Raw genomic sequence first — 12,229 nt, forward strand, 5'->3', positions numbered from 1 at the left:
TATATATTTATCTATGAAACGTAACAACATAGCGACAGATATAGGCTGCTTTACTATAGTTTCTATCACTGATTTAATGAGACACAAATAGGATAGAACAAGTGTGCATCTTCAGCCCTCATTTACTGTTAATGAACAAAGCCATCTTGAAAATTGACACTTGGGGTTTGATCGAGTAGGAATTGTAACTTCCAATTGCAACCCCCTACTTGTAACTGGGAAATATGACTGGGAATACAACTTATGAGTTAAACTGAAATGCAGCATAATTTCAGACTCTTTGTTGTATCAGCTGGTAGGGTGGCCCCTCAGACCCAGCTCTCTGCTGTTGTGCTACAGTAGTTGGGTTGTTGCTGCATGGTGTATGCTTCCAAAAAAAACACCTTGTTTTATATCACAGCTTTGGGGCGAAATTTAACGGTGGTCCTGGAGGGAAGATCGTCCCACCACATGCCACCAAACAAAGGTTTTTATGATCCTATTCCTCACTCGTGTGGGTGTTTGCCTGATGAATGTCTTGCTAATAATGAACACTAACACACACACACACACACACACACACACACACATAGACTTTTGGTAAAACCTGATCATGTATTTTATGCTGTGTCTCTTTTCCAGCCGACGACGCTCGCGAAGCAAAAGTCCCTTCAAGAAAGACAAAAGTCCCATCAGGTTTGTTTTTGTTTTTGTTGGTAAGCTGTAATGACTATATGATGTTATAGTGTTTGAGCAACCATACCATATTGCTTTTCTTTACATTTCATGATACAGCAAGTATTCCTAGTCAGTTTATTGTGATTTATTTCTTCCATATATTATATTTTTGTTTATGCTGGAGATCTCACCTGCCAACTTGGTGCGTTACATTTGTCCTCGACTGACTATCAATTTCTGCTGTTTTTGTTATAAGTGCAGATGTATCCACCAACATACAATTAATAATAAAATAAAATTCTATGTAAATCTATTGCAATACCACACCACTATGGAGCTGTTATACAACACTTTTTATGTCTACAAATATATGGTCGTCTTGTTTAGATTAGCTGAATCCTGTTACCTGCTTTTGAACCTCTGTTGTTCTTCACAGGCAACCCATAGACAACCTGACGCCTGAGGAGAGAGATGCACGCACTGTTTTCTGCATGCAGTTGGCAGCACGTATACGTCCCAGAGACTTGGAAGACTTCTTTTCGGCTGTTGGCAAAGTAGGCCACTAACCGTGCCATTCCTTGTCTTCATTTGTTTCCACCTTTTACTGCTTTTCCATAGCCCTTTGTTGTTGTTTACCTTTCTTGCTTTCATGTAGCCTGGCAGCAGGTTTTGCCAGGTTGGGTTTAACAGTGGTTACTAGGTGTCAAGTTGTGCAGGGTTCGTTTTCCCCAACTTGAAAAGGAGTTTGACTCATCTACATGGAGAAAAAACTGGATTCCACTCAGTTGTGTCCTTTTCCTCTTTTTTTTCCCTTTTATTCAGATTTCAGCAGCTTATTTCCAGATGCATTTTCAATGGACAGCAGTAAATTGATGGCAAGGATTAATTTCAATGAGGAATTGGTTGTTACTAGCTTGTCACTAGGTTCTCACTAGGTAAAAAACCTTCAAACATAACCAGAAAAGAAGAGAAACACACATCACTAGTACAAACCACACATGTGCAAAACATTTAAATATCTACCCTCCAGTATGAATTGCACAGTATTTGCAAAATATTACATCCCGATAGAAAAATATACATTTCAGTTTAAACTACACCTGATGGTTCACCAATGCATATTGCACAAGCCCATTAGCAGTAGCAAGTTAACTGATACCAATACCTACATGTCACCCATCATACTCTCACCATGCATTTTAAAACACGACATGCAAATTAACAATAACCAATTTATACCATTGTGTTCACTAGACAAACATTTATCAACAGAGTTACATAGCCATACACATGACCCCGAACACTACACTACGTGCATTATACACGCATGACCAAACTATTCCAGTAGCAGGAGCAGCATACTCCAATGGAACAGGTTCAGTTTCTTACCGGCTGCCTCTCCAGTCTTTGTATATGTAGTCAGCTCTGCACGGATGTCCACGGTGGTAAGTCTCACAGCAAACTTTCACCGTGGCCTTTTTAGCTTCTTTTCCCGGGTAGAGTCTGATTAGGCACCTGCGAGTTTCTGGGTTGCGTCGAGTGTATTACGTCACGCAATTTTAACACACAGGGCGGCAATAAGCTGCATTTTTTCAGTTATCTGATATTCTGTTTGTCAAGTGAACTTTTAACACCTCTTTATTAGATTTTTTTGTGCATTTTTTTTCCTTCTGTAAAACCCAAGCTTTACTAAACTGTAGTTTGACTTGACATTAGGTCTGGGTAGCCTGACGAGCCAGACCCACATTAAAATGTAGGGTCTGGGGACTCACCATTCGCAATGCTCAGTCCGAGGGGCGGGATAATCGGTTGTCTTTCAAATTCCCTCTGCACGCAATACGATAGGTTCACCCTTGATTTGCAAGGAACCTAACCACCACAAGTGTAAGTTGGGGTGTGCGATATACAGAGCCGGACAGTAACGGAGTACATTTACTTGAGTACAGTACTTGAGTACAATTTTGAGGGATCTGTACTTTACTCGAGTATCATTTTTGGGGAGTACTCATGATTTTACTCAAGTACATTTCAGAGGCAAATATTGTACTCTTTACTCCATTACATTTCTATCCATAACCGTGAGTACCCGTTACTACTTCTAAAAAAAAAAAAGAAAAATCTCGGAAACCTTCAATTTCTTGTTTCCCCCTCAAACGTGATTGGATTGTGCAGGCGCCACTGATTGGGACAGCCTATCAGCAATCCCCTTCAGCTTTCCGCCAAAGTCGTTACTCCATGGCAAGATTTAGATAGGAGACGAAACCATGGATGAAACATTGAAGAAGCAGCAGGACCATTCTAGGAATGTGCCAACATGTGGCCCCACCTCGCCAGACTACTTCAATTTTCTGAACAAGTTAATGATAGTTTTCGCTTCAAGTGTTTAATTTACAAAATAGTATTTTGTATTTGAAATACGTATTTTAAATACATGTATTAGAAATACTGCCCATCCCTGGCAACATGGTAAAAAGATGAAAATGACTTTTTGAAATTACTTCTTCATTTTACATTCTCCAAGGTATTAACATTAGCATTTTTCATAACTCCATGTAGGACGTTTCTGTACATAAATGTAAGCACTGTGGCAGTAGTAATGCAATATTTAGAAAATGTAGGCTACTCTTGTACTCTTGATACTCAAGTACTTCAGTACTTTTACTTAAGTAGACATCTGACTTGTACTTTTACTTGTACTTAAGTAAAATTTAGCAAAGGGTATCTGTACTCAAGTAATGAAGCTGTGTACTCTGTCCGCCTCTGGCGATATATATGGTCTATGATAATATAATATTGTAGTTTTAACAATGTGTGAACTGACATTATTGTGGCCGGTTTGCAACGAGGAAACTACTGGCTCCGCACACAGGACAGCTCACTGGTAAAGTCAAATTATAAAAAAGCACAATTTAACATTAAAGGATAATTCCAATATTTAGCACTTTGAGTCCCTTTTCTGGTTGGTTATGGATACACTAGAGTGGTGGACACTGACATTTTGACGATGGGTCCTGTCTTGACTTTCTGGCTCGTTTTGAATAGCCTTTGACTGTTTCAGAGTGGCTGGCTATGGGCATGCACTAAGGGTGTCACGATTTCGATTTTATTTCGAAATCGATCGAAAATACATCTCAATCTCGAACTTCGAACTTAAAAGTGGAATCGACGATGCAGCCACACCCCCAATGTCACGTCCAGCATGTATGCCAAGACGCACAAACACACATGCACGTGCTGAACTGCAGCGTCAACACTCCTCTAATTTTAGGCTGCAGCCAGTTGAAATATAGGCCTACACATCAACCTACCGAAATCAAAGCCCCTCTTGCTACTTTGAAATCACCGGTGTGGAAGTATTCGTTCATTCACGTCAATTAAAACTAACTTGGCCTACTCAACTTAGCAAGTGAAAAGATGGTCTAATTACAGTCCAAAGTTACTTTAAGGCTTAAAATGCACATTTATAAGTACATATTCCATGAACACTAACCTTGGGTCTCTTCGGAGTGTGCTGAAACAATCAAATTAACATTCTGTGTTGTTTCATTTTACTATGTTCACGTCTCTGTTTTAGCCTAAAGTTAGTTCTGTTTACATTACAACCTCGCGGTTGGAACGGTTTCAAAGCGGTTTCAAAATAAAAGCCCCCCGAAAAGGAAAAGGCCAAAAAGAGTAAATAACATATAAGGAATGCATTAATAGTAATATTTAAAAAAGATCGAAAATCGAATCGAATCGTGACTTTAAAATCGAAAATTACATCGAATCGAGGATTTGGAGAATCGTGACACCCCTAGCATGCACAAACATGTCCTTAAAACAACCCTTAACCTTCATTAACTGTGCAATTCACAGAGGGGTTAGTGGTGTTCGTTGATTATTAAAAACAAATCTATTGGCGCAATGTATGATTTAAATCCGTGTTATTTGCTATTGTGGAACTATTTTTTCAGATGCCTCACAAACTGTGTATAAACTTCCGCTCAATATTTGATTCTGAAGCATAGACAGTAAAAGAAGGTCTCGCGGAAAGACTACAACCAAATGTAAACAGACCCCCTTTCCGTTTCCAGTAGCGCAGTAATATCAACGAGTAATGAGTCTTCCAAAAGAAATCAATGGGATTTTACAAAATGCCAAATAAAACACGACAGAAACTGTGTTTCGCTACGCTACTTGTTTTGGAACATCAAGGGGGGCAGCCGTGGCCTACTGGTTAGCGCTTCGGACTTGTAACCGGAGGGTTGCCGGTTCGAACCCCAAACCAGTAGGCATGGCTGAAGTGCCCTTGAGCAAGGCTCCTAACCCCTCACTGCTCCCCAAGCGCCGCTGTTGTTGCAGGCAGCTCACTGCGCCGGGATTAGTGTGTGCTTCACCTCACTGTGTGTTCACTGTGTGCTGAGTGTGTTTCAATAATTCACGGATTGGGATAAATGCAGAGACCAAATATCCCTCACAGGATCAAAAGAGTATATATACTTATACTTTATACAATGAACATCACTAACCACTCGGTGAGTTGCACAGTTTTAAAAACGAACGTTAAGGATTGTTTTAAAGACATGTTTGAGCATGCCCATAGCCAGCCACTCTGAAACAGTCAAAGGCGATTCAAAACGAGTCAGAAAGTCTAGACCGGGACCCATCGTCAAAATTTCAGTGTCCACCACTCTAGTTCATCCAAAACAAACCAGAAAAGGGACTCAAAGAGCTGAATACCGGAATTATCCTTTAATTACAGAGTATATGGTTAGGAGGACAAGGCCATATAAATCTTCTAGGCGCTCTTATAACCTGTGGCCACTCAGTTTCCCCTAGAATGTTTTTGCAACGGAGCAGGCCAGTCCGCAACCTCCAAATAATAAGTCTCATTTTTTCCACTACTTAAAAACACATTAGTCAGGGGAGTAGAAATTATGGCAGAGAGATGTAAGGGTTTATGGAGGACTCTGGGTTTTATTTGGTGTACTATGACACCTGTGGTGAAAAAGCCAGGATGAAGGTATTTTGACAAGTAGTTTTAATTCAAAACATTTTCTTACAGTCTCAATCTTTCAATTCAAAGCACATTATGGGTAAATGTCATACAACTGTTGTTTAGTAGATGCAGTGCTTATGTCTTATCCCTCACTTCTTGCTCTATCGCAATAAAACATAATTAAATAGTTGGAGCAATGAAATGTAATTGTTTCATAACAATGAAAATGATATTAAGTTGCCATTCATCTCTGTTTACGCCATCCATTGTAGAACGCCTTGTAATGCATTTGCAATGCATTGCTGTAACCTGAAGGAGGCGACTTGTGTTTGCTTCTTTTGACCAAAAACCCAAGGGGTCTACCCTTTTGCTCTTTCATGTACTTGGCTGTGGTTATATTTTAGTTTGATTGTATTACATTGTAGTGTAATATTTATTTGTCTTAAAATGGTCTTCACAGGTGAGGGATGTGAGGATGATCTCAGACAGAAACTCCCGCAGGTCAAAGGGCATTGCCTATGTCGAATTTTTGGAGGCCACCTCTGTGCCACTGGCTATTGGACTGACGGGCCAGAGGCTACTTGGAGTGCCAATCATCGTGCAGGCCTCTCAGGTGGGCTTTGGACGTTATATTAGGGATGAGGCAACAGCAGTTTTAAGTGCCTTTACCTGTTATGCAGCACATGTTCCAGCCTGGGTCATTTACCCCTCTCCCCCCAACATTCAAAATAATTTTTATACTTCAGATTGTTATCTAGCCTAGTCATATTATACATCATTTGAAAGTTTGGACTCTTGGGAATCAGACATTCTTTGTAAGTCATTCCAGATCTGAACCCCTGAAGTATAATCCAAATACAAGCATGAAACTTAACAGTGTTGCCTTTCATTTGAGACCAAGATTATGCTTCTTCACAAAGGGGTTCATATGCAGTAAGCATTTGATTGTCAGTATGCATTTTGGATAACCAAAAGTCCTATAGGGAGTTTCCAAATGAAATGTGGTCAGTTCATAGACGCTTGTTATCCGAAAACAATATTCTAGCCTCTCAGTACATCACAGTTTTTCTGATTGTTTTCCAAGAAACTACAGTGTCTAAGCTTTCCAAAGTGTGTAGGAGCAATGATCTCCTACTGTAAGTAGATTATGTGCAATGTCAGGCAAAAAAAAGTGGGTCTGAGTATATAACCCTCTGCATGTGTGCATCACATCTGGAAATGACTTTATCTAATCTTGTTTTGTGAGCAGGCAGAGAAAAACAGGGCGGCTGCAGCGGCCAATAACCTCCAGAAGGGCAGTGCTGGCCCTATGCGCCTGTATGTGGGATCGCTCCACTTCAACATCACAGAAGACATGCTGAGGGGCATCTTCGAGCCTTTTGGCAGGGTATGCAGGAAAATAATTGTTATATTTAAATCATGATGTTTTCATGATCATTGGTCATAATTAACGGTTAATTTGATTAATTGCACAGCCCAACTTTGGTGTATGCCACATCATAGTTTGGCAATAATTTATGATCACTCTGCTTTCTGTGAGTTTTATTGTTGTATTATGTAATATTAGCTGATGTATCACACCCTGGCAACAATGCAGTGATTCTCTGTTAAAACATTCAGTGACTCCCTCAAAAATGCCAGCTTGTACAGTAAAACTAGTCTTTTCCTTATTATTGCATTGTGTGCCAGTCTTAACAAGAGACAAAAGGACTGGTAATACCCCTTAGTTGCCTGTCCCAAACAAGACTGTGTTTTTGTCCCACTTCAAACTGCGCAGGAATGTGCTTGTACTTGGTTGATGCTAGTGTGTCTGATCCTTTTCAGATTGAGAGCATTCAACTCATGATGGACAGTGAGACTGGACGCTCCAAAGGATACGGATTCATCTCTGTATGTTCCCTAAGCACTCTCAAACCCTTGTCCTTGGTTGTGCCGTTACTGTCAGATTTCAAAACAGAACATTTGACACTTTGTAATTTTGTGCACTTGTGTTTACATTTTGGTTGGTTTTGTTTGTCCATTGTGCGTCCATTAAGTTTGCAGATGCTGAGTGCGCCAAGAAGGCTCTAGATCAGCTGAACGGCTTTGAGCTGGCTGGCCGGCCCATGAAGGTGGGTCACGTGACTGAGAGAACGGACGCATCCACAGCCAGCTCCTTCCTGGACAATGATGAGTTGGAGCGCACCGGCATTGACCTGGGGACCACTGGCCGCTTACAGCTCATGGCCCGCCTTGCAGAAGGTAGGGAGAAATGATTGTGTGTGTGAGAAAACAGGGGGGTCTTAACTGGAATTAGCTAGTTTAGCATCTTTTTTGTTTTTTGTGTGTGCATGTGTGTACACTATCTCTGGATAGGTTAAATGCACAAGACAAATTTCCTTCTGGACAAATAAAATAACTCGTTTCAAGTGACAAGAAACTGTCTTTGAAGTAAACTCAAATATGGAATACATTTTGAAGGGCAAGCTGCCTATTACAGAACCAGAAAGGAAGATCTCTGGCAGATGCACGATAGGCTTGGTAAGCTGATGTTTGTGTGTGTGTGTTTTCAGGCACTGGCCTCCAGATCCCTCCAGCTGCCCAGCAAGCTCTTCAGATGAGCGGATCCATCCCTTTTGGCAACCTTGCAGCTGTAACAGGTCAGTCTAGTCATCCAGTCCTGCTCCACCCACCATAACCCCCCCCCCCCCCATCTCATCATTCCTCAGATCCATTTGCCTCCACTTCTGCTCCTCACTTTGCCTCACTGCATGATGCCTGAGTTGGCAACTGTCTACAGAATACTCTTGGATTGTCCCCCCCCCCCTTGTAGATATTTACCATTGTGAAATTCATATTTGTCATATTCCTCATGCATTTGCACACTGTGTTCTGCCACAGAAAAGCAGGGCATTCACTTTGCATTCCACTTGGCAATGGGTTTGAAGAATTAGGGTTAGCTTTTTTTATTATATCAGGGAAATAGTTGAGAGTAGGGATGTCCGATATTGGCTTTTTTGCCGATATCCGATATGCCGATATTGTCCAACTCTCAAATTTCGATTCCGATATCAGCCGATACCGATGTCGATATGTGGGTTATTTTTCCTCAAAACTAATTTAGGTAACATCATATATCTCCTGTTGTGGAATTAACACAACATGCTTAATGTTACTGTGATGCCCCACTGGATGCATTCTTGAATGCAACAAGGCTTTCCAAATGTTAACATTGTCTGTGCAAAATAAGAAAAATAATTCAACTTAATTTAGGGAAAAAGTGCCATGTTTATTTTGTATTTTTTAATTGTCTCAAACAACAGTTTGGATTACACTCTCCCTGAGATAATCTTGACAATGCCCACAACAAATAGGGCAAATTTGACTTCTTCACAAATGATAAAACATTGTACCTGAACAACTATGTGCAACATAGCAGAATGTAAAGCCAACTAAAATAACAGGCATAGTGTATGACAGGCTACCCTTTTTCTGTGTTAAATCAGCCTGCATTTGTAGGATGCTTCATGAACTGTTTCTTTAACTAAAACTCAATCACCTTAATTGAATGAATGCACAAATATGAGTCAATTACAATGTGGCAAGCAACTATACTGCACAATTTTGAAAACATTTGTTTGAGCTACAAAAAATACTTCAGGCTTGAGGTGAAGTACATAACGGGCCATACCCACAATCAGGCTTGGAATTTCACCATTTTAGGGGCAAGGCCACTTGGCCTTCAGTTGGGCATATTTGGTGGGGGGCACAAAGGCCACATGTCAGGGCACCAAGGCCAAAGTTAACTATACAGTAGTAGGCTATAAAAATTATCAAAGTTGTATTCACTGCAGTAGACCTGCATCACTGTATACAAAAACTTAAAACATGACACATTACATATAACTGTAAATCATCTGATCATCTAATATTTTCAGATATCTAGGCTATATTTAACATTTATTTTATATTTGGCCTGTTATGAAATCATGTATTGAACAATTTAAGCACAGCTCAGCTTTAAGAAACTCAAATAGCCTAGATGTATGCTTAGCATTTTGTGATCATTAAGGCTACTTTCACAAACTCTTACAGTCAGCTGTCCTCTGATTTACCGATATCTAGGCGACATTTGTAATATTTGTTTTGTATTTGGCCCGTTATGAAATAATGTGGAACAATTTAAACACAGTGTAAAACTTAATCCCAAATTTGGAGACATCCATGTATGTTGAAATTTACTGCAAATTCAAAACGGGATTAGTCTGGAACGGCTAACTGTAGCCTACAGGGGACTGATTTACACCTTTCTGTTCGGTAAGGTCTGCTGTTTATTCTGATATATGGTTTGTCATATGTTAAACGAAGGGTTCTGAAGTATTCCACCGAGATGAATGGGTAGGGAGATGGACGCAAAACCTTCAGTAGAATTTATGATTGAATGATATTATTTACTTTTCTCGCGAACCGTTCACCACAGCAATTAGCGGCTAACATCGTTTAAAAGTTGAGAAAAAGCTCTTTCATGTGATACTTGTGATGTCTGTGTGATGAGTAGGCTACTTCGCGAGTAGTTCAACTGAGAAGAATGGGTTAATTTGGACGCACTTTCTTGCGCTGTCACTTTCTCCACTGCGTAATTTGGCCATAGGTTAAATATATATCGCTATTAGTAGGACGCAAAAGCAGAATATTTAAAGAAGGGGGCACCAAGGCCACCGTGGCCTGTAAACCTCTGATTTTCAAAGGGGCGTCACGGCCAACTCAAGGGGCTACGACGGCCATGGCCAATTCCAAACCACAGACATAATGTTGAAACAGAGCGAGCAAGTTTGTTACTGCAGCCATCCACGCTTGTTTGTATGCTTCAAGACGCAGCTTGATGAGGTCATCATCTGTGCGCCGGTAAACGCTTCAGGAGCGCATAGGCACTATTTGGGTGTAACGCAAGCATTATTTTATCGGTTTTAAGGCAAAAAAAATCCGATAACGATATTAACAGATAATACATTTTTATGCTAATATCGGGCCGATAATATCGGTGGGCCGATATTATCGGACATCTCTAGTTGAGAGTGTAGAAGTATTACTCTGATGGGAACATCTGCTTATCACATGGAGGTGCTGAGTGATGCTGAGACATTTGAGACAGATAGATGGACAGAGTTATTTAATTTTGTTTATCCCAGAGAGTCTAGTCAGACGTGGTGCAGATGAATGGAAGCCTGAATAGATTGGCATGGTTCTGAACAAAGGTTTTGATATTTCTAAAATGTCTAAAAGTAGGACAAGTTCTTTCAGAGGTGTATTTATAAACAGAGATGTAATACTGTCTGTCTACAGTATCTGACAGTATAACTCACTGGATCTGGAATAGTATAAGCTAGATATATTGGTTTGTATGGGTGTTTATATTCTCGATAAAATCACCATAATTTCCCCTTTGACAAGTACAGTCTATGGGTTCCACTTGGTGAAGACAAAACCATGTGGTTGTAGTTGCTTAATGAAGATGCCATACAACTATTCTGATCAGTCAGATAAAACGGCAAAACACTTTACAGTTTAACAGGGCTTAAATTTCACTGCGGGCTTTGCGCATAATTTGTTCAAGTCCCGCAACTCTAGCCATCATAATGCGAGAAATTCCCGCATACACTTTTACAGCCTGTCTAATGACGTTGATATAATCATGAAGTGGTGTGAATTCGGTGCTATTGACCGGACACACACGCGGAGAGAGAGAGAGAGAGAGGGAGAGAGAGAACCACTTTGCGCTGACGCAAATAGGCTATGCAACCATGGCAAACTTTTACATCTGGAAAGAGCTCCTTGGTAACTATCCTGCTAGCTCAGGTCACGTCAACACTTGATCCCAGAAAGATTGTCTTCGACTTGTTAGTTTTTTGAACATTTATTTTATCTAGTGACATAGAAAACATAATGAATTGCATCCACATATTCTTATGCACTATGCACAACTTTTATTCACTAGCGACTAGCCTAAAACCATCAGGCTGAAGGGAGGCTAATTACTCTCACTTTTTTCTTAAAGTGACAGGCACTCAATTACACCTACTCATCACCCATAGATATATATATACTGACAGTATATATATCTATGCTCATCACCAATGTGCACTCAATTAGACCTACACACCACATTAAAGATATGCCTAAGTGTTATAGTATAAACGTCAATATGAAGCATTTAAATTACTAAATATGTTTAGCTACTAGTAATTACTAGTAAAATGCTATACATTAAAAAATACATTATTAACTAAATACACTATATATGAATTTAACATTGTGTGTATGGAGAGAGTCAAGCAGAATCTAGGATGTCCACTGTTGTGAATGATCCCACTACAGTATATATTACTGATGATGTCAGGGTGGTGGGGGCCCCAAAATCAAACACATTTTGAAAAAAGTATCGAAGAAGTATCGAAATCGCAATTCTTGACTTGGTATCAGAAATTGTGTAAATTCCCCCTACATGAATAACCTAAGGGGGGAATTCCCGCCTATTTTGAAAAATGAATTTTAAGTCCTGGTTTAATGTTGAGGTCAGCTGGCTGGAGTGAGTGCCCCTACATACTATGTGCTGAA

At 40.1% G+C, this 12,229-nt stretch overlaps 1 protein-coding gene across 2 annotated transcripts in view; it reads left to right on the plus strand.

Moving 5' to 3' along the window:
• Positions 1-12,229, plus strand: part of LOC143114517 (RNA-binding protein 39-like) — a 37,248-nt gene that overhangs the window by 8,173 nt on the left and 16,846 nt on the right. For both annotated transcript variants that reach the window (XM_076276173.1, XM_076276174.1), the window contains exons 5-12: positions 401-466; positions 622-675; positions 1,094-1,211; positions 6,096-6,248; positions 6,885-7,022; positions 7,460-7,525; positions 7,672-7,876; positions 8,188-8,274. In XM_076276173.1, the coding sequence (XP_076132288.1) occupies positions 401-466; positions 622-675; positions 1,094-1,211; positions 6,096-6,248; positions 6,885-7,022; positions 7,460-7,525; positions 7,672-7,876; positions 8,188-8,274 (887 nt within the window). The remainder of the gene's footprint in view (positions 1-400; positions 467-621; positions 676-1,093; positions 1,212-6,095; positions 6,249-6,884; positions 7,023-7,459; positions 7,526-7,671; positions 7,877-8,187; positions 8,275-12,229) is intronic.

Source organism: Alosa pseudoharengus, unplaced genomic scaffold (genome assembly GCF_046254945.1).
Source record: "Alosa pseudoharengus isolate Yale_2024_CS ecotype anadromous, Long Island Sound unplaced genomic scaffold, YU_APseudo_1.1 YU_APseudo_1.1_scf_9, whole genome shotgun sequence".
Classification (NCBI taxonomy): Eukaryota; Metazoa; Chordata; class Actinopteri; order Clupeiformes; family Clupeidae; genus Alosa; species Alosa pseudoharengus.